Source organism: Chaetomium tenue (genome assembly GCF_020726465.1).
Source record: "Chaetomium tenue strain MPI-SDFR-AT-0079 chromosome Unknown F5144scaffold_7, whole genome shotgun sequence".
NCBI lineage: Eukaryota > Fungi > Ascomycota > Sordariomycetes > Sordariales > Chaetomiaceae > Chaetomium > Chaetomium tenue.
In genome coordinates this window covers 162282-187329 of record NW_027117335.1, presented here as the reverse complement: position 1 = coordinate 187329, position 25048 = coordinate 162282, and the positions used below count along the sequence as shown (strand labels likewise).

The 25048-nt window shown below is 56.9% G+C and overlaps 9 protein-coding genes across 9 annotated transcripts; 4 read left to right on the top strand and 5 right to left on the bottom strand.

The window, feature by feature from the left end:
* Positions 1–959: 959 nt before the first annotated feature.
* Positions 960–4425, top strand: F5144DRAFT_499226 (uncharacterized protein; the record flags this gene model as incomplete). Its single annotated transcript, XM_066786316.1, has 4 exons — positions 960–1024; positions 1077–1227; positions 1284–3292; positions 3348–4425. The coding sequence occupies 4 exons, from the start codon at positions 960–962 to the stop codon at positions 4423–4425; spliced, it is 3303 nt and encodes a 1100-aa protein (XP_066638532.1).
* A 400-nt stretch (positions 4426–4825) lies between these two features.
* On the bottom strand, positions 4826–7444 carry F5144DRAFT_499157 (Sodium/hydrogen exchanger family-domain-containing protein; the record flags this gene model as incomplete). The annotated part of the gene is made up of 3 exons (XM_066786313.1): positions 4826–6367; positions 6419–7327; positions 7379–7444. The coding sequence occupies 3 exons, from the start codon at positions 7442–7444 to the stop codon at positions 4826–4828; spliced, it is 2517 nt and encodes an 838-aa protein (XP_066638531.1).
* A 2702-nt stretch (positions 7445–10146) lies between these two features.
* F5144DRAFT_659652 (uncharacterized protein) lies at positions 10147–13635 on the top strand. Its single transcript, XM_066793241.1, has 2 exons — positions 10147–10569; positions 10622–13635. Exons 1-2 carry the CDS (start codon positions 10326–10328, stop codon positions 13144–13146), a joined length of 2769 nt encoding a protein of 922 aa, XP_066638530.1. The 5' UTR covers positions 10147–10325; the 3' UTR covers positions 13147–13635.
* Positions 13636–14127: 492 nt separating this feature from the next.
* F5144DRAFT_378840 (uncharacterized protein) lies at positions 14128–14777 on the bottom strand. The gene is made up of 2 exons (XM_066784578.1): positions 14581–14777; positions 14128–14524 (listed from the first exon to the last, which is right to left on the bottom strand). Exons 1-2 carry the CDS (start codon positions 14668–14670, stop codon positions 14234–14236), a joined length of 381 nt encoding a protein of 126 aa, XP_066638529.1. The 5' UTR covers positions 14671–14777; the 3' UTR covers positions 14128–14233.
* Positions 14778–15504, bottom strand: F5144DRAFT_378859 (uncharacterized protein). The gene has a single exon (XM_066784579.1). The coding sequence runs from the start codon at positions 15284–15286 to the stop codon at positions 14885–14887; it is 402 nt and encodes a 133-aa protein (XP_066638528.1). The 5' UTR covers positions 15287–15504; the 3' UTR covers positions 14778–14884.
* Positions 15505–15523: 19 nt separating this feature from the next.
* Positions 15524–17809, bottom strand: F5144DRAFT_606479 (uncharacterized protein; the record flags this gene model as incomplete). Its single annotated transcript, XM_066791494.1, has 3 exons — positions 15524–16670; positions 16736–17462; positions 17536–17809. The coding sequence occupies 3 exons, from the start codon at positions 17807–17809 to the stop codon at positions 15524–15526; spliced, it is 2148 nt and encodes a 715-aa protein (XP_066638527.1).
* Positions 17810–19040: 1231 nt separating this feature from the next.
* F5144DRAFT_551473 (peptidase S8/S53 domain-containing protein) lies at positions 19041–21062 on the top strand (the record flags this gene model as incomplete). The annotated part of the gene is made up of 4 exons (XM_066787694.1): positions 19041–19091; positions 19185–20203; positions 20301–20842; positions 20929–21062. 4 exons carry the CDS (start codon positions 19041–19043, stop codon positions 21060–21062), a joined length of 1746 nt encoding a protein of 581 aa, XP_066638526.1.
* Positions 21063–21247: 185 nt separating this feature from the next.
* F5144DRAFT_633257 (uncharacterized protein) lies at positions 21248–22286 on the bottom strand. The gene has a single exon (XM_066792533.1). The coding sequence runs from the start codon at positions 22138–22140 to the stop codon at positions 21292–21294; it is 849 nt and encodes a 282-aa protein (XP_066638525.1). The 5' UTR covers positions 22141–22286; the 3' UTR covers positions 21248–21291.
* A 373-nt stretch (positions 22287–22659) lies between these two features.
* On the top strand, positions 22660–24625 carry F5144DRAFT_585057 (cell differentiation family, Rcd1-like-domain-containing protein). The gene is made up of 4 exons (XM_066789671.1): positions 22660–23369; positions 23443–23598; positions 23651–24026; positions 24087–24625. The coding sequence occupies exons 1-4, from the start codon at positions 23015–23017 to the stop codon at positions 24265–24267; spliced, it is 1068 nt and encodes a 355-aa protein (XP_066638524.1). The 5' UTR covers positions 22660–23014; the 3' UTR covers positions 24268–24625.
* Positions 24626–25048: the final 423 nt, after the last annotated feature.

Here is a 25048-nt window from a genome sequence, read left to right as displayed (position 1 = left end):
AGAGCGGTAACTATTCGAGAAAAAAGAGAGGTGGACCCCCATTTCTGCTCGGGAACCCCCAAGAAAAATGATGCGTGGCTGTGGCCACGGTGTGACTGCCGGGAACGGCTGAACGGGTACCTGAAGAGTAGCTAACAGTCTGGGCCATAGGGGGCACTGGAGAGATTTTCAGAAACACACCACGCGAGGGAAGATAAGGTCTGGCCCGGTCTATCTCCGCGGGATCGAATGAGGAAGCAACGACGGATTCTGCAACACCTGATTGGCTGGCACACTTATCTGTGGACTATCTGCTATCTTGACCAACCTCATCGCCCTTGCCGTTGGATTGCCATTGTAAGATGGCTGCTCCCTGGATTTCCACTTTTCAGAGTCGATGCGCGGTCCTCGAACCTTCGCATTCCCTACATCAGTGCCCGCTATCAGGGCAAGACTCCCCGTGCGAATTCCCCGTGGAGATGCAAAGCCGCCAACATCCCGCGTCCTGCTCCATCCGCTCTCTACTGTGTACTCCGTCTGACTTTTTTCCCGCTAAGATCCTGACATGATGGCCACGCCTTCCCGACTCCCGAGATATCTCAGAACAGAACCGGAGATGCAGTTCTCCGTTGGCTGTGGGGATTGTACTCCGTGGATTCTGATGGTTGAGGCTCATGTTGGCAGTGTTGATGGTTTCTCGGAAGAAGATACTGGCGCCTGTCGTCAGATCCCGGGTGTGTCCGATGTTTTTGGCCAGCCGCTTGTTGTGGCCTGATTTTAGATAGAAAGGTTACCACCCAGTCTTTCTTTTCTTTCTTCCTTTCGACTTTCAATTTCTCATCTTACCATCCCTAGACAAGTCCTCATTGAGCAAGTTAGACTATTACAATTTTTGTTGTTGATATTTCACTCTGTTCTGCTCTCTTCGTCTCTAACCCTCCCCGGGGGTGCCCCATACGTTACACCAAACCACGCCCAGCATGGCGGTGGGAACGCGCAAACGAGTCGTTGTTGTCGGCCTGGGTATGGTCGGCATCAGCTTCATGTACGTAAAAACAAGTGAGGTCGACTTTTATATCTTGCTAATTCTTGGACAGAGAGAAACTCCTGAAGCTTGACGCAAGGGCTCGGGAATATGACATCACAGTGGTCGGCGAGGAGAAGCATGTGGCCTACAACCGTGTGGGCTTGACAACATTCTTCGAGCACCGCAAGGTCGAGAAGTTGTACCTCAACCCACTAGAATGGGTAACCATCACTTCACTCAAAGTTGGCTAATCCCGAGGCTAACCAATTTGTCACAGTACGAAAGCATTATGGACGGGGCCCTGAACTACCACGTCAACACCACAGTCACTAAAATTGACTCCTTCCGAAAAACCATTACCTGCGCCGACGGCAAAGAAATACAATACGACATCCTCGTTCTCGCCACCGGCTCCGACGCCATCCTCCCGCGCGCCATCCCCAACCACGATGCCACGGGTGTCTTCGTCTACCGCACCGTTGATGACCTTGAGAAGCTCATTGCTTTCTCCGCAAATCAGAACGGCGCCGTTGGTGCTGTCGTCGGCGGCGGCCTGCTGGGTCTCGAAGCAGCCAAGGCTCTGATGGATCTACAATGTTACAACAAAGTCAAGGTCATCGAGCGTGGTGGTTGGGTTCTCAGCCGCCAGTTAGACTCCGTCGCCGGTGCCATGGTAGCTGACCAGGTCCGCGGCCTCGGCGTCGACGTTTTGCTTAACAAGGCCGTTGCCGGGATACAAGTCGACGAGCAGCGTAACGTCACAGGAGTCAGCTTTGAAGACGGCGATTCCTTTGCTTGCTCCACGATATGCTTTGCCATCGGTGTCCGGCCACGGGACGAGTTGGCGCGGCAAGCAGGGCTCAACTGCGCGGCCCGTGGCGGGATCATGGTCGACAACAACCTCAGGACCAGCGATCCGAATATTTACGCCATTGGCGAGTGCGCAAGCTGGGAGGGGCAGGTGTTCGGTCTGATTGCCCCTGGCGTGGAAATGGCGGATATTTTATCCTTCAACCTCACACAAGCAGCGCTCCACCAGCCGAGGCTGTACAAGCGGCCGGACCTTAGCACCAAGTTAAAGTTGTTGGGTGTCGAGGTGGCCAGTTTTGGTGACTACTTTGCGGACATTGAGGGCCCCAAGTATCTGCCAGCGAAAGCAAAGAAGACCAACGGGGTGAATGGTGCCAACGGCCATGGTTCCAACGGCACCAAGGAGGCCGCCGCGCCTTCAAGCCTCGTCAAGGCCCTGACGTACAAGGACCCCTTCCAGAATGTGTACAAAAAGTACATTTTCACCATGGACGGAAAGTACCTGCTCGGCGGCATGATGATTGGTGACACCAAAGACTACGTCAAGCTGGTGCCCTTGGTTAAGAACCAGAAGGAGCTCGATATCCCACCAGCGGAGCTCATCCTCGGTGCCAAGAGCGAGGGTGATGACGGCGACGACCTTGACGACGACACCCAAATCTGCAGCTGCCACAACGTCACCAAGGGCGACGTGGTCAAGGTGGTCAAGGACGGTACCTGCAAGTCCGTCGGCGACGTCAAGTCTTGCACCAAGGCCGGTACCGGTTGCGGAGGTTGCGTCCCTTTGGTGACTGCTATTTTCAACAAGACCATGAAGGACATGGGCAATGAGGTCAAGAATAGCCTGTGCCCTCATTTCAACCACAGCCGCGCCGACCTGTACAACATCATCATGGTCAAGCGCCTCAAGTCGCTGCCAGAAGTCATGAAAGAGGCAGGCACTGACCCCAACAGTCTCGGCTGTGAAGTCTGCAAGCCTACCCTAGGCAGTATCTTCGCCAGTTTGTGGAACAAGCACGTTATGGGAAAGACGCAGCACGGTCTGCAGGAGACCAATGATCAATTTTTGGGCAACATCCAACGAAACGGCACATACAGTGTCGTGCCCAGGATGGCGGGCGGCGAGATCACGCCAGACAAACTCCTTGCCATTGCTCAAGTAGCTAAAGAGTACAACCTGTACACCAAGATCACCGGCGGTCAGCGCATCGACATGTTCGGTGCCAAGAAGCAGGACCTACTCGACATTTGGAAGAAGCTTGTCGACGCTGGCATGGAGAGCGGCCACGCCTATGCCAAGGCGCTGCGGACAGTCAAGAGTTGTGTGGGGACGACTTGGTGCCGATACGGCGTCGGCGACAGTGTGGGTATGGCAGTTCGCTTGGAGGAGCGGTACAAGAGCATCCGCGCGCCGCACAAAATCAAGGGTGGCGTCAGTGGTTGCGTGCGGGAGTGTGCGGAAGCTCAGAACAAGGAGTAAGTCCCCGTGCCCATTTTCAACCCATCATTCATACTAACAAACATCCCCCAGCTTCGGCCTGATCGCCACAGAGAAAGGCTTCAACATCTTCGTAGCCGGCAACGGCGGCGCCAAACCCAGACACTCCGAGCTTCTTGCCAAAGACGTGCCACCAACCGAGGTCATCCCCATCCTCGACCGCTACCTCATGTTCTACATCCGCACAGCCGACAAGCTCCAGCGCACCGCCCGCTGGTTGGAAGCCCTCCCCGGCGGCATCGCCTACCTCAAAAAAGTCGTCCTCGAGGACTCACTCGGAATCAACGCCTCGCTCGAAGCCCAAATGCAAGAGCTCGTCGACAGCTACTTCGACGAGTGGGCCGAAGCCATCAACACGCCCTCCATCGCTGCCAAATTCCGCCAGTTCGCCAACACCTCCGAAACCCTCGAAAACATGGAACTCGAAACCGACCGCCTCCAAACCCGCCCCGTCATGTGGACCAAGCAGCCCGCGACCGACGACTTCGCCTCCCTCCGCAACAGCTGGTCCACCACCGTCTGGCAGCCCGTCCTCGAAGCGTCCTACTTCCGCGGCGCCGACACCCTGCCCAACGGCATCAGCGCGACCATCAAGCGCGGCGACACTCAGCTCGCCGTGTGGCGCTTCAAGGGCCGCTACTACGCAACGCAGCAGATGTGCCCCTACAAGCGGGCCTTCATCCTCTCCGACTCCATCATCGGCGAAGAAGAAAACACCACCACCCCCTCCTCCACCCCCTACATCTCCTCCCCCCAACACAAAAAGAACTACAGCCTCACCACCGGCGCCTGCCTCAACGACGCCGACCTATCCATCGCGACGTTCGAGGTCGAGGAGCGCGGCACCGACGGCATGGTGTACATGAAGCTGCCGCCCGTGGAGGAGCTGGACGCGGCGCTGGGGACGAGGCGGTGGATGGTGAAGAAGGGGGAGGCGGGGCCGGGCCAGTTTGACGAGGTGGATAAGAAGATTGGGTTTGTGGGCCAGCGGGCCAAGAGGCCGGGGGTGAAGGCCATGGTGAACGGGGAGTTGGGGATGAGGAAAGGGATGGAGCTGATGATGGGTGGGGGGGATCCTGGTGCGGTGTGCGGGGGGGCGCCGGCGTGGTGAGGCGCCATCTTGGTGAGGCGCCATCTTGAAAGGAGGGGGGGTGTGGGAGGGTGGAGAGAAGATGTTGGCAATGGGTTGGCTTTTTTTTGGATGGATAGCGGGCGTTGGGGGTAAAACTGATCTTCTTCTTTCTTTGCCGTCACATTTCTGTTATATGGGCTTCCTTCTGAGGATGTACTCAAGGTTATATTCTACTCATGATGAAGAGAAATATTCTTATACCAAATGGGAAGCGTAACTGTCGTGATATGTCGTGTCGCCACGACCCTTTCCAAACGAGCCCGCCGCGCCAACACCAGCCACCTACCCAAAGATAAAGCACCCAAAACAGCCAAAACAGAGTAACCCAAACAAACGCCCAGAAAGAGTTTATACCGTCGCAACACAGGATTGCCAACCGCTAAGCATAGACAGCCTCCAGCCCCTTCCCACCGGCCTGCACAACCAAGATACTAGCCTTGATGCCCACCGTAACCAGCTGCTCGGCCACGGCGCCGATCGTTTTCCGCAGGTCCGCACTACTTCCACCACCGCCAGCACTCCCTCCAGCACCACCACCAACATCCTGCCCATCCGCAGCAGAAGAAGAAGCAGTAGCAGCAAGCGCGTCTCCGAAACGGGTATTCCGGCGGCCCACGACGACGACGTCGCCGGCGTTCTTGGGGCGCTGACCGACCGTCTTTTGGGCGAGGACCACAAGCTCGGGGAGCGCCGACACAGGGGCAGCAGTAGAGAGCTCGACTTCGCTGAAGACGACGCGCGGGGATAGATCCGATGGAAGGGAGGCTTGCATGGTGGCAAAGAAGGTTGCGTCTTGCTGGGTCTGGCGGGCGGCGGCGTCTTGGAGGGCGGTGGCGGTAGATTTAGGAGAGGAGGTGGATGCGGAGGTGGAGGTGTTGTGGGAGGTGGTGGGTTCAGCGTTGGTGTTGGTGGCCGGCCAGGTAATGCGCACGATGGAGGCGGTGACTTGTTGGTTCTTGGCGAGTTGCAGGACCATTCGGAGGGCGACATGATCGTCGGGCCCGCCGAGGAAGGGGAGGAAGATATGGTGGGATTTATTAGCCACGGGGAAAGTGGCAAACTCGGGCCGGTAGCTGCGGATGGACATGGCACTCTTGGTGCGGGTCATATCGGGCCGGTCCACAGGCTTGGTGATGCCGCCGAAGCCGTTGTCGATGAAGATGCCCGTGTTGCAGGTGTGAGCGGCTTGTTGCAGGGTCTGGCTGATAAACTCGAAGTGGGAGGTCGAACGGAACCGCTCGCTTCCGCTCATGGCGATGGGAAGGGACACGTCCTCAGATGTGCTGCCGTATTCGCCCCAGGGGATGAGGGCGAAGTCGGAAGATACGTCGGATGCCTGAGACATGATCGTCTCAGCGTACGAGTCTGCAGGAACGACGGCGACCCGGCCCGAGACGGCAACGTCATGGAGCTGAGAAAAGGTCTTAAAGGCGTTGACCACAGGGTCGCGGAGAGAATAGGAATCATCGCCCTCGGTCAAGTGCATGACGGACGAGGTACGGTCGGTGAGTTCGATGACGCGCAGGCCATGAACCTCCAGCGGCCTCTTTCTAATTTGCACCTCCTTGCTTTGTGACGAGTCTTCGGGAGTGTCTGGGTGGGCCGACGCTGGCACGCTTTCAGGGCTGAGTAAAGTGATAAACGTAAACAGGCTCGGAAGACTGTCGAGGCGGAGGTGCACCATGAGGCGGCGAACCTGCGAATTGGCGGACTTCTGCTGAGGTTGATCGGCTTCGGAGGGGTCGGTGGGATTTCCGTCCCAGTCAATCTCTCCTCGCCGCCACCTTTCGACCTTCTTCTGGTACCACGGAGGATACAACGCCTTGGTAAGAGGCGTGGTGGCGACGGTTGTGACCAAAGCCATGACGACAAACATGCTGAAAGTGGTCTCTGAAAGGATGCCCGCTTGAAGACCGATGTTCTGATGGTGTTAGCGAAACGCCCCCCCACCCCATGGATACAACGGACATACCAGGACAATCAGCTCGACAAGACCCTTGCAGCTCATCAAGCAACCGATGGTAAAGCTTTCCCGCCAAAGCAATTTACTGGCACGGGCAGCCAGGGTGCCACCCGCAATCTTACCGACGAAGGCGCATGCGATGATGCCGATAACATAGGCCCAAGTGATACCGTCGTTCAGAAGACCCAAGTTGGTATTGAGGCCAGAGAGCGCAAAATACAGGGGCAGGAACAGGACCGAGATCAAATCCTCGATCTTCTCGGTCAACTTGATGGCAAAACCGCCGTCGTGGGGGCAGATCAAGCCGATCAAGAAGGCGCCGAAGATGGGATGGACACCAATAATGCCTGGAGAATCAGAACCAGAAACAGCGGATAATATCAGATGGGGAGCGGACCCACCAGTAAACCAAGCCGAAGCAAGCACCATGAGCATGGTCAAGGCGACCATGCCCTGGGTAGGGCCATTTTGCAGACTGCCGGTCCGCCTCAAGATCCAGATGAAAGGCGGTCGGACGACGAAGAACAAGAGTAGGGTCCAGCCGATGCAGCAGAGTAAGGCCCAGAGGGCAGCCAGGCCATTGCTGTTGTTCACCAGGGCGACACAGAGGGCGAGGAGGATCCAGCCGGTCACGTCGTTGCCAATACCGGCGGCCAGAACGGTGACACCAACGTTGCAGCGCAGCAGGTTCAGCTCACTGAGAATGCGACAAAGGACGGGGAAAGCGGTAATGGCGAGTGCGGTGCCAATGAACAAACCAAAGACTCCAAAACTGATGGGATGCTCGACAATGCCGGCGTGGAACTGGTGATAGATACCGTAAGCGATGGCGAAGCCAAGGCCAAAGGGCAGAACCATGCCGGCCAGGCCAACACTAAGGGCAGCCTTCCAGTTCTGGGTGAACAAACGCATGTCGACCTATTGATAGTCAGGCCCAAGCCGCAACCGCGCGGAAGCCGGGTTGCTCACCTCGAGGGCGACCAAGAAGAGGAAGACCAGCAAGCCCACTTCGGCCACATTCCGAAAGACGGGCATAGAATCAGTGGGGAAGATGGCTGTGATGGGTCAGCGGCCACGGCATCAACACCAACCACTCCGCCAGATACATACTATCTTTAAAGCCCGGTATCCTCATCATCACCGAGGGCCCCAGCAGGATGCCGCCGAGGACCTCGGCGATGACGCGGGGCTGGTTCAGCAGCCGGAGGGGGTCTGTCACCGCCAGTCAGCCAAAGCCCGAACATCTCCAAGTTCCGAGTGAGGGAAGGAGCTCACAATGCAGCAGCTGGCAAAAAATGATGACGATGATAGCCTATCCATGTTGTTGGTGCTATTGTTAGCGTATTGGGTCCCCGAAACGTGGTAGCCAGCCAGCCAGGCCGGGCCGGGGCCGAGACCGGGTTACATTCTTGGCCTCGAAACGAAACACAACGGCTATCCGGCACCGATTGATGGGTTCAAGGGTCCAGAAACATCTCAGGTCTGACAAGGCCGCCAATCGGGTTACTTACCTGGATGATGAACAGGGTAATAGGGTTTGACGGATTATATGCGATTGGATTAATACCCTCGAGGACGCCGGCCTGGGGAGGCGGCCCCGTGGAATTGGTCGCACCGCCGCCAGCCATCGAGTTGGTTCGGTACCTATGTATGTACTTGTACTACAATACCTAGTTAGGATGTCTGAGAAGGCTGAATGAGAGTTGACGTGCGCGCGAGCGTGATGGTCTAAATGAGGAAGGACAAGTCGACGGTCAGACCAGGCCACAGATCCGACCACAAAGAAAGGGTGAGAGAGGGCCTTTTAAGAAGGGCTAAGGGCTGTGGCTCATGGCAGCTTGGCAACAACCACGGTGAGGATCTGGGAGGGCGAGGTTGGGGGGTTATCCAAGCTTCCGGATGCTTCTCACTGCATTGCGCACATTCCTAGGCGACAATCGTAGCCAATCTAGGCCTTCGGGTTCGCTCCTCAAACGGCCGGTAAAAGGTACCTTATCGGTCTGGTGCTGCAGTGCGTGGCTCAGTGGATGCAATTCACACGTGATGGCGCAGCTAGGGTATTTCTGGGGTTGCCCATGCTCATGCGATGGCACGGAAACAAGCTTAACTGCTGGCGTGCTCGCTCGAGGCTCGCTCTGACTGGGTGGGATGCATCTTGAAACTGCCAAACAAGCGGCGCAGGTGAACGGAAGACCAGGGCGGACTGGATCTGGATGCCTGAAGGCGTTGGGGGCGTGCCCACCTGCTCCCCCGTAGCTTCCCAGTCAAGCCAGTTTCTTTGTCGGCTGACTGGCTTGCCCAGCTCGCCTAGACGCGCCTTCCGCGTGGTTAATTGTTTCCGATTGTTCCCGGAGAGGAGTCGATTTGCAAACAAAGAGGGGGAAGGATTCGAAGTGCACATCTCGACCGAAACTGGTGTTCAAAGTCTGCCGTTGACTGCCATTCCTGGTGCTATCTCCGTTGCGACCTTGAGGACCCCGAGGGGGGCTCGGGAGATGATCCTGGACCCCGCGGCTGCCAAGGCCATGACCCTGGCCAACACCCGAATTCGATGAGACCCTCAAGACCCGACGGGGATTGAACCCAAACACTCAGACACTCAGCTCCAAACCCGGGAAGTTCCCGTTTCTCACGTCTGCATGCACACCAACTACCTTTGGCGACCGTGTTGCACAGCGTCGACACCGGCTGTAGGACAGTTCCGATAATGCGGTATTTTGTTTTGATTGGGAGAAGAAAACATCCGCTGGAAGCCGGTGTGCATGAACGATTGTCAGATGGAAGAGAGACCGCCTATCGAATCCCCACCCTTCCCGAACCCTTCAGCGGTCGGTCTAGGCCTTCAGCTCCTGACCCCAGGTAACCCAAACTTAGCGCATCCATCCATCCTCGCCTGATCCTTCCTCCCACAACACCAACATTCTCCATCACGATTGGTTTCCTCGCCTCACCATGTGGCGTTCATTGGTTTTCCCCGCCGTGACGGCTTCACGCCTAGATTCTAGATGCGTCAGTTAACAACAATTCGATTTCTTCAATTCTACAGATTCACGGGCGCGTTAGTCCTCGACCCCAAACTCTGAACAGTCGTCATCGCCGTGCCTGGATGAGGAGCGCCTCCAAGACCAAGACTGAATAATCGAGGCTTGCGATGCCTAGATTATTCGAAACGGCCTGCCTTGGGCCAAGTTGAGCCCAGCTTCCCCCTACTTCGCCTTCGGAATGTGCATGTACCAAGTGCCGCACGGCGCAGTCAACCTGTCTCCCATGCTGCTGTTGGCCCATTGCTGAGCCCAAACTCTCGGTTATCTCACTGATGCGACCGCATCTGTGCCGCTCTTGGATGGAAGCGAATCGAAAATTACACTTCTCCCTTGAATATGAGCTCTCCCATCAGAAGTTCTCTCCGATCCCGGCAACCTGAGCAAGAGGTGGGCTGCGTCCCGGCCGACTGTGGCTTCTAACTCCGGTCCGGGGCCCGGACGTTGGCCCACCAGCTCAGCTCGGTGAAACCCCCAATACCTCTGCCGTCTTCCCGGGTCTTCATATGGACTCATACACGCACAGTTCTGAAGGGGCCGCGAGCCGGGTCAAATGGCTTCAGAATCGACCCTCGTCTCATGCGATTGCGTGGGGTCAGGAAGTGAGAGGGGGCCAACTATGGTTGCCCGGGCTCGTTTAAGGCAGGGCATGGCCCTCCATCTACCGTCTAGAAGACTTTCGTGTTCATCTCTACCCCATTCAAGAACGAGTTCTATCTCAAGGATGAGCATTGATCTCTAGATGCAAGTCCATTGCGCTGCTCTTCAAACGTGACTGACAGACACTTGATGTCTCCAGACCAAAGTCTGGCTTACAACTCCCGAACACCCTTTGTTCCTTTTCTCTTTTCTTCTATACACCACGCATCTTTACGATGCGTGGCTTTTTTCTCTTGCCCTCGCCGTTGACGGCTCTCCTTGCCACTTCTCTCTTGTCTGGCCATGTTGAGGCAGGCTTCTGGAGTAAGAAGTCGCTGATGGGCTCGGGTTCCGAGTCCGGCTCGGGCGCAGGCTCAGGTACCCAGTCTGGCGCCGGCAAGTACAGCGCGGCCAACAACATGATGTTGAAGATGGGCGCTTCAACCATTGACACCCCTGGTGCCCAATGTACTTGGGAAGGTATGTCAAACACCAAGCAGAGGGGGAAAACCCACGCTAACGTTAGCACTAGACCTATCCTCAGAGCCCATCATCATATACCCCCAAGCGGAAGCGAACCGCACATACATCGCGTTGGGCATGCAATTATCCATCAATCTCACCTCGCTCGACCCCCTCGACATCATGGCATCGTCCAAACTCTATATCTCCTACATCCAGTCAGGCCTACAACCGAGATCGCCCGACAACCCCGTCATGATCTCCGACATCAACCCGCTAGTGCCTTTCCAGATGTCGGGCCAGAGCACAAACCAGCCAGTAATGCTGGTCACGCTCCTCTACATCCAGCCGCACCCGCTGATCATCGAGGAAAAGTTCTCGCTAGCCTTCAGCAGCATGCAGATGGACGAGACCAAGCGGCAGAACTTTAACTTTGAGGACTTCCTAGACAGTGCAGCCATCACAAAACTGCAGGCCACCACGTGGGTCGTGATCAACGGCACCAACAACGGGGTAGACGGGGGCATGGGAGGCGGGGCAGGCGCGACCCCAACTCCGCTACCGACTCCGCTCCCCGGAAATGGCACCGCCGGCAGTAACGGGACCGCGGGTGGTGCTGTGGTAACCACTATTACCACCACCGACGCTAATGGCAACCCCATCCTCCTAACCTCCACCCTCCCTAGCACCCCGGGAGCGGGCACGCCCGGCGCCGGTGATGGTGCTGGCGGCGGAACGCCCACAGTAATAACCACCACTGACGCCAACGGCAACCCCGTACTAATAACCTCGACCCCGCCACCCAGCACCGCCGTCCCAGGCGGGTCCGGCGGCGGCGGCGGCGGCGACAGCGGTTCAGGCCAGTCCGGAGGCAACGGAAATGGCGGCGGCGGCGGCGGTGGAGGGTCCATGCAAACCATCTACACGACCGACGCGAACGGCAACCCCGTTATCATGACCACCGCCGTGGGCGCTGGCGGCAGCGCGGGCGGCGGAACCCCTACAGTAATAACCACCACCGACGCAAACGGCAACCCCATCCTAATCACTTCCACTCCCGTCGCGGGAGGCCCAGGCTCAGACTCAGACGGCGGCAGCGGCGGTGGCGGCGGCGGCGCCGCCGAAACCAACGGCGACCCCGTAATCGCCACCTCCGGCCTGCCCGGCGGCGGCGGCGGCAGCGCAGGCACACCCGGCACAAGCACCCCAGGGGCAGCCGCCGGCACGCCCACGGTCATCACGACCACCGACGCGAACGGCAACCCCATCCTACTAACCACCACCCTCCCGCCCGACGCCGCCAACACCCCCGGCGCAGGCGGCGGCGGGGGCAAGAACAACACGCTGTGGAAGGCGGTGACGACCATCATCGAAGAGGTGACGGTGACCATCTCGGAGGACGCAGGGAGCATGTTCACGTCGACGATTACGTTCCTGTCGACGGTCATGGTGCCGTCGGAGGGGTGTGATGTTGGTGGTGGAGGAGGTGGGGCGACGGTTACGGCGACGGTGACGGTTGATCAGGCGGGTGTGCCGGTGGGTACGACCCTGCCGGAGGATGGTGGTGGTGGTGGTGGGAGTGGGGGTGGTGGTGCTGGGGGTGGTGGAGGGGGCGGGGCCGGGGGGAGTACCGCTACCCCTAGTCCTGGCGGCGCTGGAGGGGGAGGTGGGAGTGCAGGAGGTGGGAGCGGGACGCCTGTTGAGAGTGCCGGCCAGACGGCGACTCCGGTCCCTGGGGGGTCGCAGGGTGGTGGCGGTGGAGGTGAGGGCGGCGATGGTTCCGACGGGGGAGGGGATGGTGGTGGCGGGGATGGGAGTGTTAGCGGAGACAATGACGGCTCCGGCGGCGGAGGCGGCGGCAGCGGCGGCTCTCAAACTGGAGGAGCCGGTAGCACAGCTACTCCTGTACCTGGTGGCGGTTCTGGAGGTGGTGGTGGATCCGGTAGTACAGCTACTCCGGTACCTGGTGGCGGTTCCGGAGGTGGCGGTTCTGGAGGTGACAGCTCCCAAACCGGGGGAGCCGGTAGCACAGCTACTCCGGTCCCTGGTGGCGGTTCTGGGGGTGGTGGTGGATCCGGCGGTGAGAGTTCCCAGACTGGCGACACCGGTGGCCCAACCCCGACCCCAGGCCAGAGTCCCTGCAAGGCCTGCGGCGGCGGTGGTGACGACGGCGGTTATGGCGGTGACAGTGGTGATTCTAACGGCGGAGGCTCCGGTGGAGGCTCGGGGGGTGATGGCTCCCAGACCGGAAGTGCACCAACCCCAACGCCGGCGCCGGGTAACAGCCCCTGCGACATCTGCGGCGGCGGCGGCGGCGGCGCTGGCGGCGGTGGTGGGGAGGGCTCGACCGGGCCCATCACATCAGGCACGCCAACCGGCCCTGGTGGCCCCATGGAGACTCTCACCAAACTGACAGTCCTCTACCCCATCCCCTGCCCATGCTCCAAGAACGAGACGTCGACTCCGACCCCCGACCCCAGCGCCAAAACGATGCCCATCATAAACACTGGAGGGGGTGTGAAAGATGCACCTCCGGGTGTCATCACGGCACTGGGGCTTGGTGGTGTCGCAATCATTTTCTTTGTTCTCTTGTGATAGACTAAAAAAAAAACGGAAAGGTAATGGGACGGCATAGACAAGGCATAGATATCCTGGGTTGGTGAAACGGGGTAGTCGGCTCTGAGTCGAGCACTGGGAGGCGGGCGTCTCAAAACGGAAGACCTGGCATTTTTTCTGTTTTTGGTTAGGTTTTTTTTTCTTCAGTCCGGCTCAGCTTGAGCAATTTGGTTTTGTCGTTATGGTTAATGTACTTTTAAGACGGGATGGGTGAGGTTTGAAAATATTCTTTTGACATTTTTTGTTTGTCCTTGTTTTGTAGTTTTCGATCATGGGCAGGGATGGCTGACCAAACGTACGAAATTTAACCTTAGGCTGTGTTGATTTTGGCCCAGGTCGTGATCCATAGGCAACCAAGCGTGCAAGTGGTCCTCTTCAGTCGCACTGGCTATATGGGTTAAGGTTGTTGGAAATCCAATAGCTAGAGTCTGAATGTAATAGGCTTAGTAACACCCCTTTTCCTACTTAGGTACCTAAACTCTCACGGGCTACTGTGCCGGATGTACAACGGTGGAGGCGGAGGGCCACAAGTGCGCGTATACCAAGCTACGGGTTAGCCCAGTAGGCTCAGTGACTGAGCAGACTAAGCGGTTAGCTTAGTAGGCTGGGTGTTCGTAAGTAGGCAGGCCCTTTAACTTAGTCTCAAGACGCTATACTTATTACTTTGAACAAGTAATGTTCCTTATCGGCCTTAGATCTCCCCAAGGCCACCCATCCTTTCGTTTATTAATACTGTATCTACTCATGGAAACAGTCTTCTCGGGGTCAGGATATGATGAGCAAGGTTGTGGCGCGCGTGGGAGGGGTTGGTGGAGTTGAGGGTTGTTAATACCATCATAGATTGCTTCCTGCATAGTCCCGTATGCAACATTTACCCGCGCACTTCTGTTTCTAGGGCTCGGGGGCTGAGCCTAAACCTGGTCCTGGAACTCCCCAGCTTCTTTCGTTTTCGAGCTCTTTGGTCACGCCTGCATCGAGGCTCTCACCATTCAACAGGATCGTCAGAGGTTCATAGACCTTGCCCTCGCCATGCTTGTCAAAAGCCGAGCCTTCGTCCAATCCTGCCTCACCAGGTATGCCGCCAGATACCTCTGCTGTCACCGACCTCTGTTGATCTACTACAGCACCTTGGGAACGACATCCCGACCCAGCAGCTCTCGGCCAGCTGCAGCAGGCTGGGGCCACGGGTCATTAGACACGGCATCTCCGTCAGAACCAGCGCCATTGGCAGATCTAGTACCACAGCGAGAACTACCCTCGCGGGAGCCTGTGCATTCAAAAGTGGCGTTTCTGGAAAGCTGCCTCGTTTGTACTTCTTGAAACCCCAGGTAACCCGGGTGTGGTGGCCTAATTGCCCCTAGCTATAAGACGAGTTAGCCGGTGGCATGATGCCAATCTATTTGACCGACTCACTTTGCGTGGAAGTTGTGTTCCCGCTTTATGTAGCTCTCGAGGGAGAGTTATTAGCCATCGTGTCCGCGGTTGGGGAGATTCTGGGCGCATTTATCCCATCGGAAAGTTCATCTTTCTCCTCTTGCTGTTTCCTCATCCACGCACTCTCCGCGGACGTCATTCTTTCATGGCGTTGCTGTATGAGTGCGTATAGTTTGGCCCTGAGCTCCTTGGCCTCGAGCTCCTTGGCCTCGAGCTCCTTGACGACCTCGAGCTCCCTGAACACCACCTTGTAAGGACCTTTGTAACGCAGCGAGGAATGAAATCACACACGCCCTTGAGCTTCATCGGTGAGCTGTAACAGAGGTGGAATATCCACGTCCTGTTGGTTGGGTAGAAGGGGTGGCGTCGGCAACACGACGTTTATCATGGGGCGTTCCCGCTCGCAATCCGGATCGCGAGACGTGAAGTCAGGGGAGAAGTGAGTGTTGGTCGGGCAAACCCTGTATAAATCCTCTGGGAGAATGATATTGTCAATCCGGACATCGGCGTTGGGGCCCACCAGTGGCTTCGCCTCAGGGTCAGGTATTGGCTCTCCCATGTCAGGTATTGGCTCTCCTATGTCAGGTATTGGCTCTCCCGGGTAAATGATCCCAAAAAGGTATTTCCAACAGCGGACCACCAAACCCTTCTTCTTGCCCTCGGGTGCAGGGCTGGCCTTGGGCATAGTGTGCTTCCAATTTTTCACCTCGGATATCACCTTGTTAGAAAGAAAGGTAGGGTATGTGTCTCTTTCCTTCGTCGTCGGTACGCATTTCTGCGCGTGCAATTCCTTGGTTACCCCGCGTTTATCCTCGAGGCAAATCACACACAGATACTTTTCAGAGTGGACGCGATTGATATGTTCGCTGCCCCAACGATATTGTTAGTAAATTCCCAGGGTATGATGGTAACGCCAGGTCTCTTACATGAGTTTCGATAGGCCTTTATACGTCGTGCCTGGCTTACACCCATGTTTGATGTTGGAATACCGATCCGGGCGACCAAGTCGGACCGGACAGGGAAGATGGGGCTCCGAGCTGTTGGCCTTGCGGGTGGAGGAAGATGGCTCTGGTTCCCAAGCTTCTGGGCTATAAGGACTGACGGTGATAATACGCGGGCGTACAGCGTCTGGGATCCCATCATTTGGCCCTGGACTGCCATCCAGGTGTGCTTGATATGCACCAGATCGGATCAGCTGTTGTAGGAACCCGTCCTCCTCTGCCGGAAAGCGGTCACATTGTCGCTGCACACCGATGTTGCTAAAATCTACATCGGCATCGGGGATTGAGAAGTGATCATCTGAGATTATAGCTTCATCAAACCCCTGGTCCGCGTCCGTCATCTCGAGGTCTTCAGGGGCGCTTATGTCAAATGTTTCATCGGGATCGCCGGCCTCAAGCCCGTCGGTGTTGTCGCCGGGGTCGACTGAATCGCGGTTGGCGTCTTGTTCGCTGCCGTCAGCTTCTTCATTTGGCAAGGAGGCAAGGCGTATGGTGAGGAGCATGAGAGTTTGCAAATGTCCGGCGATGTGTCGCGCCATCATTTCCGCGTCGTCTGAGGTCAGGTGCTTTTCCGTAATAAGAGAGTCGTCCGAGCTGTCTGAACGGTACTCGATTTCCCTGGATGGAGTTGAATCCCGCATTTCAGAAAAGGTCTTTGACCTCTTATCGTTTTCCTGGTGAAGTTGCTTCTTTTGGCGTTTCTGCCCCGTCCCGGGCCCGGCGGGAACCTCCTCGACGGTGAAGCAGCATAAAGGGCACTCATTCCACGCCCTCGGACGTTCGATTTTGCTCTGGCGGGCAACGGCTTGGAGCCTATTGGCGTCAAACATATTGTGGTGAGCCTCGGCGAGGTGAAGATGGAGTGCTTCTGGGCTTTTGTAAACGTCATGGCTGTCTTCGCAGACCGGGCACACCCAGCCGGGGATTAGATACACCCTCTGGTGCCATCGTTTGCTGTGGCTCTCCATGTGGCTGAGCCATGGTCCGAAACTCGCATAGACTGGATGTCCGTCGGGGCATTCGTCCGAGATGCAGGGGTAAGGTTTGAGGTCGTCGTCAGTGTGCCGTCTGGATAGTTACGCCGTCAGTCGTTGGGGCCAGAGGGAGGAACAGATATGGTGGGTAGAACAGACCTCCACTCGCTTTCCGTGATTTCCCTCTTGTCCATAGGCCGACCACACCACTCACAAGCTGCAATGTTTGAATCTTTCTGGAATGGTGCGGGTGGGTAGTTGCCTTGGCTCACTTGAATCGAAGAAGTCCCTTTTCGCCGTTCAGTGGGGGCGCTGAGGTAGCCGGACCTACGCAGCGCCAGTCGCAACTGCTTGCTGTTGATAGTGGAAAGGTCAGACTGTGATTCCACGTAGGGGATTTTCCGGTCTCCTGGCGAGGTCTGTTTGTTCTCATTTCCAATTTCTGCCTGCGGGGTTTGATCAAGTGGACTCGGTTTCATGGTGAGCTCTTCACCTTCACCAATTGTGGGCATCAGGGGTGACTTGGTGTATCGGCGTGACTGTAGTTTTCCTCCCCTGTGGCCCAGGTACAGCATGGTGACAAACCTGTTGGTCATGGTTTTGGCGAGGTACTCGCTCAACGAGTGGTGAGTGCTTGGGTAAAGGAGGTGCACTAGACATCGAGAGGCATCGGTGAAGCCCTTGAGGTCCAGGCCGCTCGCGAACTTCTGAGTTTTAATAACCATGTTTTCGCGGGATGTTTGACGAATTGTGACCCCGAGTCTGTTCAGCCGGGAAAGTGTCGCCTCCAGGGCGGCCAACGCGGCATCCTGGGTGCGCCGGTCGTCGCTGGCATCACCCCTGTCTTCTGAGTTTCCCTCAGTCGTGGACTGCATAGGTGTCGATACTTTACATACAGCATTAGTCCCCAATAATATTGCATTATGGATTGCGGAAAAAGGTCAGCGTCAATTACTCACGTTGGGTAAGGCTGCGACGGAGGATGTCCAGGAGGCGCGCGGTGAGGTCGACTATGTCGGGGTAGTTTTCAAGCCGTTTATCCAAAGACTGACTCGGTCGAGCAAAAACTCCCAGGTGAGCGGCCCATATCGCGAAACGCTGTTGGTATTCAATGAGCAGCTCGGCGACACGGGACTGCTGGCTCCTAAACTCTGCGATGCGGGCATCGAAAAGAGCTTCACTTTCGCAAGCTAGGTCATACAGAAGGTCGCTATTCTCCTCCCATATGTCCATTTTGTCCATGTTTTCATCCTGTCGGCTTGTTGGGGCTATCCCCTCAGGTACGACCACAGAATTCGGAGAAGGCGCAGGGTCCAGTCGTGGGCGCCGCGGGAGTTCAGTGGCCATGTCACGCTTGTCCCTACCTAAATAAAAAGACAATACGAGACCCTCAATATCCGTTGGGACTCGGGGTTGCGATATGTTGGGTTGGTTAGTCCGGGAAAGCGGAGATGGCGGGCAGTTCGGTTCCTTGCTTCATCCTCATGTGCTTCTCGGGGTGCCACGGCACGCGACGGCCCGAGTTCTTGCCAGGCGAAAAAGCTTGGCAAATTGAAGCATCCTGCAGGATGTACGCCTTGCAGCCTCGCGGCGGGTGTCTGCATTTCTAAGAATCTAGTGCAACTTCCCCTCATTTGCTCATCAATTTGCAATTGGCGCTTGGTATCGTCTCGGCCTTCCCGAGTCCCGACAACCCTCAAGATCGGAGAACAGCTGCACCAGAATCTACGCTCGACTGGACCTGTGCAGTGGTTATGCGCTATATTATTGAATGCGGAGAATGGCGACTTCTTCAGGTCTTGGGGAAGCTCGTCGGCCAAAGAAAATCTCGTTTCGTTCCAACCTCCGTTGCAGACAGTGCCGTCCCAGATTGTCTCTCTGGTGGACCCAGTGACAATCTTTTACAAGGTCTTCTCGAGTTTGAGCTCCGACGTGTCTTTTTGCTCAATGCTGTCTCTCGCGCGCTTTCAGATTCCGAGTTTGAAGAATGCGGCACGAGACTAAAAGAATTGTGCCATCTCCTGAATGGGCTTGTCGACCCTCGCTTCGCAACGAGCAGTGGCCTCGACTACCCGTGCCTTCGCGAATTGGTTGAGCTCCTACAGGCTTCGAAAGAAACATACGATCTCGCGAGCAGTTCGAATCCTTCGTTATTCAAACCCCCAGATGATGATTATGAGTTGAGCCGCGCCTTAAAACAGGTCACCGAACACAACGACTTCCTCACCCGGGTCCTCTCACTCCCCACCCGGGACCGGGAGTCGAGAAACCGTCCAGCAAAGAGAGCCGAGAGGCAAAGAAAAAGGAGCTGGAAGGACTTGGAGATGCGCGATCGGGCCACCTCAACCTTGGGAGCCCTCTTTGACCATCTCAAGTGCGGGCGGAATCATGAAATCATCCTGAAACTTTCAGAAGACCCGGGGAATGGAACCGTGCCATCCGAGCTAGATCTAATGTTGTCAACATGCCCGGACCGGTGCGGGTGGTTAGAGGTGCACTGTGGTTCGATCCAATCGTACGTTCGCACTCCTTCTCCCCCCTTCGAGAGCCGTTCACTGACGCATACGTGCATTCTAGCCGGTGGGATGCTTCCATAGCCGCCATCCAGGATATATGCGCCGATATCAGCGTGAACACCGGTCAAGGCAAGGGCCTTGTCGTTCTCATCGAGCAATATGGCCTATTTGGCGCCTGGACCACGTCGCAGAGAGGGTCGCCGGCGCCACCCGACGAGACCCTCGAAAAACTCATCTCCAATGGAGCCTTTGAGCAGCTCAGCCTCGATACACTGGCAAGCGGGTCCCCCGCAATAAGGTACAAGCCACAGGAGAAACGAGCTCTGGCAGTGCGGCTCGGCTACTGTCTTATGGATTTTTTCGATAGCGATTTGAGCTCCAAACGCATCTACTTTCTCGGTGCTCCGAGCAAATCTTCCGGGAGCGAGACGCTCTACCTCTCGTTTGATTCTGGCTCTTCGGCAACAGACGAATCACACATCTTTCGCGTTGGCCATCCCGCCCTGCTGTCATTTGCGAAGCTCCTTTTGGAGATAGAATTCGGTAAAATCATTGACCTTGAAGTCACTCGCCATTACGGCGCGACCAACCGAGCTACTTGGGCAGCTCTTTGCGAGATGGTCGATATGCTTGAGGAGGAACGCGACGATAGTTACGTACAAGCCATACGGGGCTGCCTCATGGTTCACAGCCAGATTTCAAAGGCGTTGCGGTTAAGCGGCGCTGACAGCAAGTCTGCTGAGCTTACGATACGAAAAGAGATTTACAGAGAGCTTGTTTGCAAACTGGAAGACGGTCTTGTTGAATCCATCCCACGATACCAGCGGAAACGCCAGCGGTCTGAGTCGCCTGAGCCGTTCACACGGAGGAAGTCCAACGCCAGGGCCACTAGAAGCTCCTGGGATACCGCTCTATCCAATCAAGCTCGCACTCTAGAACATCCGCCACCAGGATCACCCGCTCATACGTCACCTGGTGCGTGGACTAAACGTGTCTCGGTGGAGGCCGTCAACCCCATACCAATTCCACGTACCCGGCGCCCTTGGATACCATTGCCAAAGTCCACTGGTCTGTTTGACGACTATACGCCTGACAATGTGCTCCCCGATGTGTAAGTGGAAAATATTAACCGGGGAGCTCAGAGCCCAGCCCTGCCTGCCCTTTGACTCCATCGGAGCTACTAACTGTGGACTTTACTCTTGTTGTAGCGCCGCGCACGCCGACAGCTTCATCAACCACCATCGAAGTATCTACGACAACCTCATTCAAATTACTCCCGATATGCCTCGTATCAAAGTGGCAGTCCTAGATACCGGCCTCGATGTGGGTCATCCATCCATCCAGGCCAACGTGGAGCAAATCAAAGATGTGAAAAGCTGGTTACCCGCCAACAGCGCAGCTGGAAGCGACCCGTGCGGCCATGGTACCCATGTGATCGGCCTCTTGTTAGACGTCGCACCTGACTGCGATGTATACGTCGCCCAGATTGCCGACAACAAGAATCCTCTCTCCCTTCACCAAATCGCCAAAGCCGTCGACCATGCCGTGACCGTGTGGCAGGTAGACATCATTTCCATGTCTTTCGGCGTCCTCGACGAAAGAGAGGACGGATGTGTTGAGCTACGAGCCGCCCTTCTTCGAGCCCACGCTGCGAAGGTCTTGATGTTCGCCGCCGCCTCGAACACCGGAGGCGTCGACCCGGCTCCGGCATTTCCCGCGCGACTTAGCAACGTGTTTTGCATCTACTCCGGTGATGGGAAAGGGAATTATTCCAGGACGAGCCCCTCTGCAGGGAGTCGTGATGTCAACTTTTTAACCTTGGGTGAGGGTGTGGAGTCTGCTTGGCCGCGGCATCTCTCGTCGTACCCCTGGACCAAGCGCAAATCGGGGACATCCTTCGCGACGCCGATTGCGGCGGGGATGGCGGCAGTCTTGCTCTTGTTCGCATGCCAGAACTTGCCGCTAGATAAGGCGGAGGGTTTCAAGGAATACGATAGAATGAAGAGCTGGCTCCTTCACGTATCGAACGAAAGGGCCGGGTATAACGTGTTATCACTCAGCGACTTCGTTGGGAGGCCATCCGAGGAGAGGCGGCTTTTAATGACCAGCATTCTCGAAGGGAGACCGTGGAAGAGGTGAATCGGACGTTTTGTACCTAGCAATAGCCCTTCGTCTAAATCCACTTCATCCAAAGCCACCCTACTGCTGGGGATTAACACACACTATCTCCTCATCACCTTCAACCACAGCCATACCACCCTCTCCATCCACCCACACCTCCTCACAAGCCCCCTCATCAACCTCAAACAACACCTCCCCCTTCTCACCCCCAGCATCACCATCATACAACGCACCCTTCGTATACTCAGCCTGCCCCACCACCTCCCCCGTCCCGCGCCGCACCACAATCTTCCTCAACCCAAACGCGAACACAAAGTCCGACCACCCCTCAAACGCCCCCTCCTCCCCACGCTCCCCCTCCACCCTCACCTCCGGGCCCAAACTCACCGGCACCCCACCCACCACCGCCCCATCCACCTCCACGCCAACCTCCACCCCGCGCGCCCTCACCCGCTCCGTCCGGACGCTCGCCCCGCGCACCACCTTGACCGCCGTAACCATGTACAAATGCTTACGAAAACGGCTGCGCCGGAGGAAATCCAGCGCGGCGGGCGAGGCGGTGAGCACGGCTTGTACGAACTGGGGGCTGGGAATGAAGGCGCGGGTCTCGGTGTGGGCGAAGCGGAAGGTCTGCAGGGTGGCGGCGGAGTGGGTGGTGGCGAGGTCGAGGCCCAGCCCCAGGAGGGAGGACAGGAATTGGGTCCAGAGGCCGTAGCGCCCGCGGGTGAGGTCCGTGGTCGACCAGGTGGTGTTGGTTTGCGTGGTGGGCGGGGAGAGGGTGGATGTGGCGGGGTGCGGGCTGGAGGGGCCGTTGAGGGCGTCCGCGGGGTGCGAGGGGGAGGTGATTAGGTTGCCGAGCTGGAGGGGGCCGGCGGGGTGGTAGTCCCAGGTTGGGGGGAAGAAGTAGGTCTTGCGGTGGTTGGCCATGGTGGTGGTTGAGTGGTGCTGGTGGTGGTTGTGGTTTTTGGGGTAGTGGTCGCTTAGGTACCTAGGGGGCGGGGTTACGTTTGTGATATCGACCCTGGGCGCCGAGTTGGATAGGTAAAATCAGTGTCAAAAAAAAGGTTTACACTTGTAAAATCACACCCAAATCGGCCCCAAGTCGGGCTCATCACTCGATGATAATCTACCACCAACATTTTTTTTAATTTGAAAAGAAAATATTAAAAGATGTATCCTTATGTTGAAATACTAGGTAACGCTCTTCCTGGCGCTGACGGGGACTTCTCTGCATTCTGCGGTCTTGTTGCTGTAATGCCTCGCTCACAATGATTACTGTGTAAATCTTTTTTTCTTGGCTCACCTCGACTCAACCCTCGGGGTTCTCGGGGCGTGTTGGGCTGAAATAAGCCGAGAAACCTTAACCCCCACGGTTGGCCTGTGCACGACCGCCAAGAACCGCCGTCAAACATTCGGCTGCGGCTCTGTGCCTCCTCTTGCCGGTCATCCACCATCCAGACTTCCCACCATTTCCCCCACCTGACTCGGTCAACAACAATACACGTGAAGGCACACACACCGCGCGAGGAAAAAGGGCCGCTTGTTGAATCGCCCGCATTGACATCATCATTTATCTCTCATGACTTGCAGCCCGACCCTGCCGCATTATCTCTTCTGGCGCGATAAATAGCCACCAGTGCACTCGGACGTTCTCACTCCTCCTTCCTGACGGTTCCAACACCCGAACTCTTCGACACCCCAGCTCCCCCAACATTTCTCCTCACGCCCGTGCCCCCTTGCGCTGCGATCGCCCTTATATATTCCAACCGACGCCAGCCCCCCACCGCCGCCTACAGCCAAGATGATGCCCAATCCACACGTCTACGGCCACCACCAATACCCCCAGGCCGACTCGGCCTGGATGCACCAGCAGACGTCGCATCAACACCACGCCCAGGCTGCCGCCGCCGCCGCCAATGTCGCCCAGCAGCAGCATTATAACCGCATCGCCAGCGCCCACAACTCCGCTGGTGTCTTGGCTCAGGCCCATGCCCAGGAGAGCACCCTCGAGTCGTCTGTCTCCGAAGACAACCGTCGGACGCTGCAGTACATTGCCGACCTGCTGAACGAGAACACGCGCGAGGGCGCGCTCTTGGAGCTTAGCAAGAAACGAGAGCAGGTTCCCGAGCTGGCCTTGATTCTGTGGCACTCATTCGGTACGGCATACCCGGGTTTCGCCTGCGACCCTCGGCTGTAGCGCGTCCTGTGTTGGCTAACATGGCGATGTAGGTGTCATGACGTCGTTGTTGCAAGAAATAATCAGCGTTTACAACCTCCTGAGCCCGTCGCAGCTCACCGCGGCTGCCTCTAACAGAGTTTGCAATGCGCTCGCCCTCCTCCAATGCGTCGCATCCCACAACGAGACGCGCACTCTCTTCTTGACTGGTACGGGCCCGAAACCAAATCGATCCCGGCCTCAGGTTGCTGACAAGAACAGCACACATCCCCTTGTATCTCTACCCCTTTCTCAACACGACATCCAAGTCGCGGCCATTCGAGTATCTCCGGTTGACCTCGCTTGGCGTGATCGGCGCGCTGGTTAAGAACGACTCGTCCGAGGTCATCAACTTCCTCTTGACCACCGAGATTATCCCTCTATGCCTCCGGATCATGGAGACGGGCTCCGAGCTCAGCAAGACGGTGGCCATCTTCATCGTCCAGAAAATCCTGCTCGACGACAACGGCCTTAACTACATTTGCGCCACCTATGAGCGGTTTTATGCCGTGGGTACGGTCCTCAGCAACATGGTTGCTCAGTTGGTAGAGCAGCAGACCGCCAGGCTGTTGAAGCATGTGGTTAGGTGCTTTCTCAGGTGACCCCGCCCATTCCACTCTACCACTTTTTGCACGAGACTGACATCCGCTCTCTGTAGGCTTAGCGACAACGCCCGTGCGCGTGAAGCCCTCCGACAATGCCTCCCCCAACCACTCCGCGACCAAACCTTCTCAGCTGTTCTGCGCGATGACGCGGCTACCAAACGCTGTCTCGCCCAACTGCTGATAAATTTGGCCGAGAATGCCATGGAGCCAACCGTCGGCCAGCTCGGACTCTGAAACGCTCCACCGGGAACGCCACCGCCGGTGGTCTCTATATAACAGCAACACTAATAGCACGACACACGACAGCTCCCCAATCCTACCGCTACGCGGCCAGTCGCGCTCGGCTATGGCCCACAATAACTGGGATCCCATGTCCGAATAATCCACAGAGATCGGGAGGCATCGTCGCTTTTCTTTCCTACACCAAGGTCGGCGGGACGAAGGACGGGTCGAACAGAAAGACGGGTAGGCATCGTATGCCTGGGGTAGGAAAACGGGTTCTCGGGCGGCGGGGAGGGAAAACTTCTTCGGAAGGTGGGCGGGTGGGAAAAAGCCTTATCATGGATGTTTATGAAACAATTTCAAGCGGCGGGGACGGGGATGGGGACGGGGGGCGGGGGACACAGGCGTTATGGAAAGGGCGTTTCATTTTCTTACTATTATCCTTACGTTCCACATATCACCTTACCCTCCTTTCCGCCGGTTTACTCGGGGTTTCTTCTCGGTTTCTGAGAGGGGTTGTCGGGGGTTCATCACGGTGGCATGGACTTGCATAGCAAAAGGATGGGTCGGTTGTTTTTGTCATTGTGCCGCGGCTTTCTTGGCTTCGGGCACACCATCAGAGCGAACACAAAAGCGAAGAGCCGTGGTCTTGGCTTTGTCTCGCTGTTCATCCGGCGAGGGGTTGGCGGCAGCGGTGATGTTTGTTGTTGTACGATGTAGGGATATATTAGGTATAGTGGTAGAATATAGGACTGGCATGGGATAGGGGCGTGAGATACCGGGACTGTCTGTA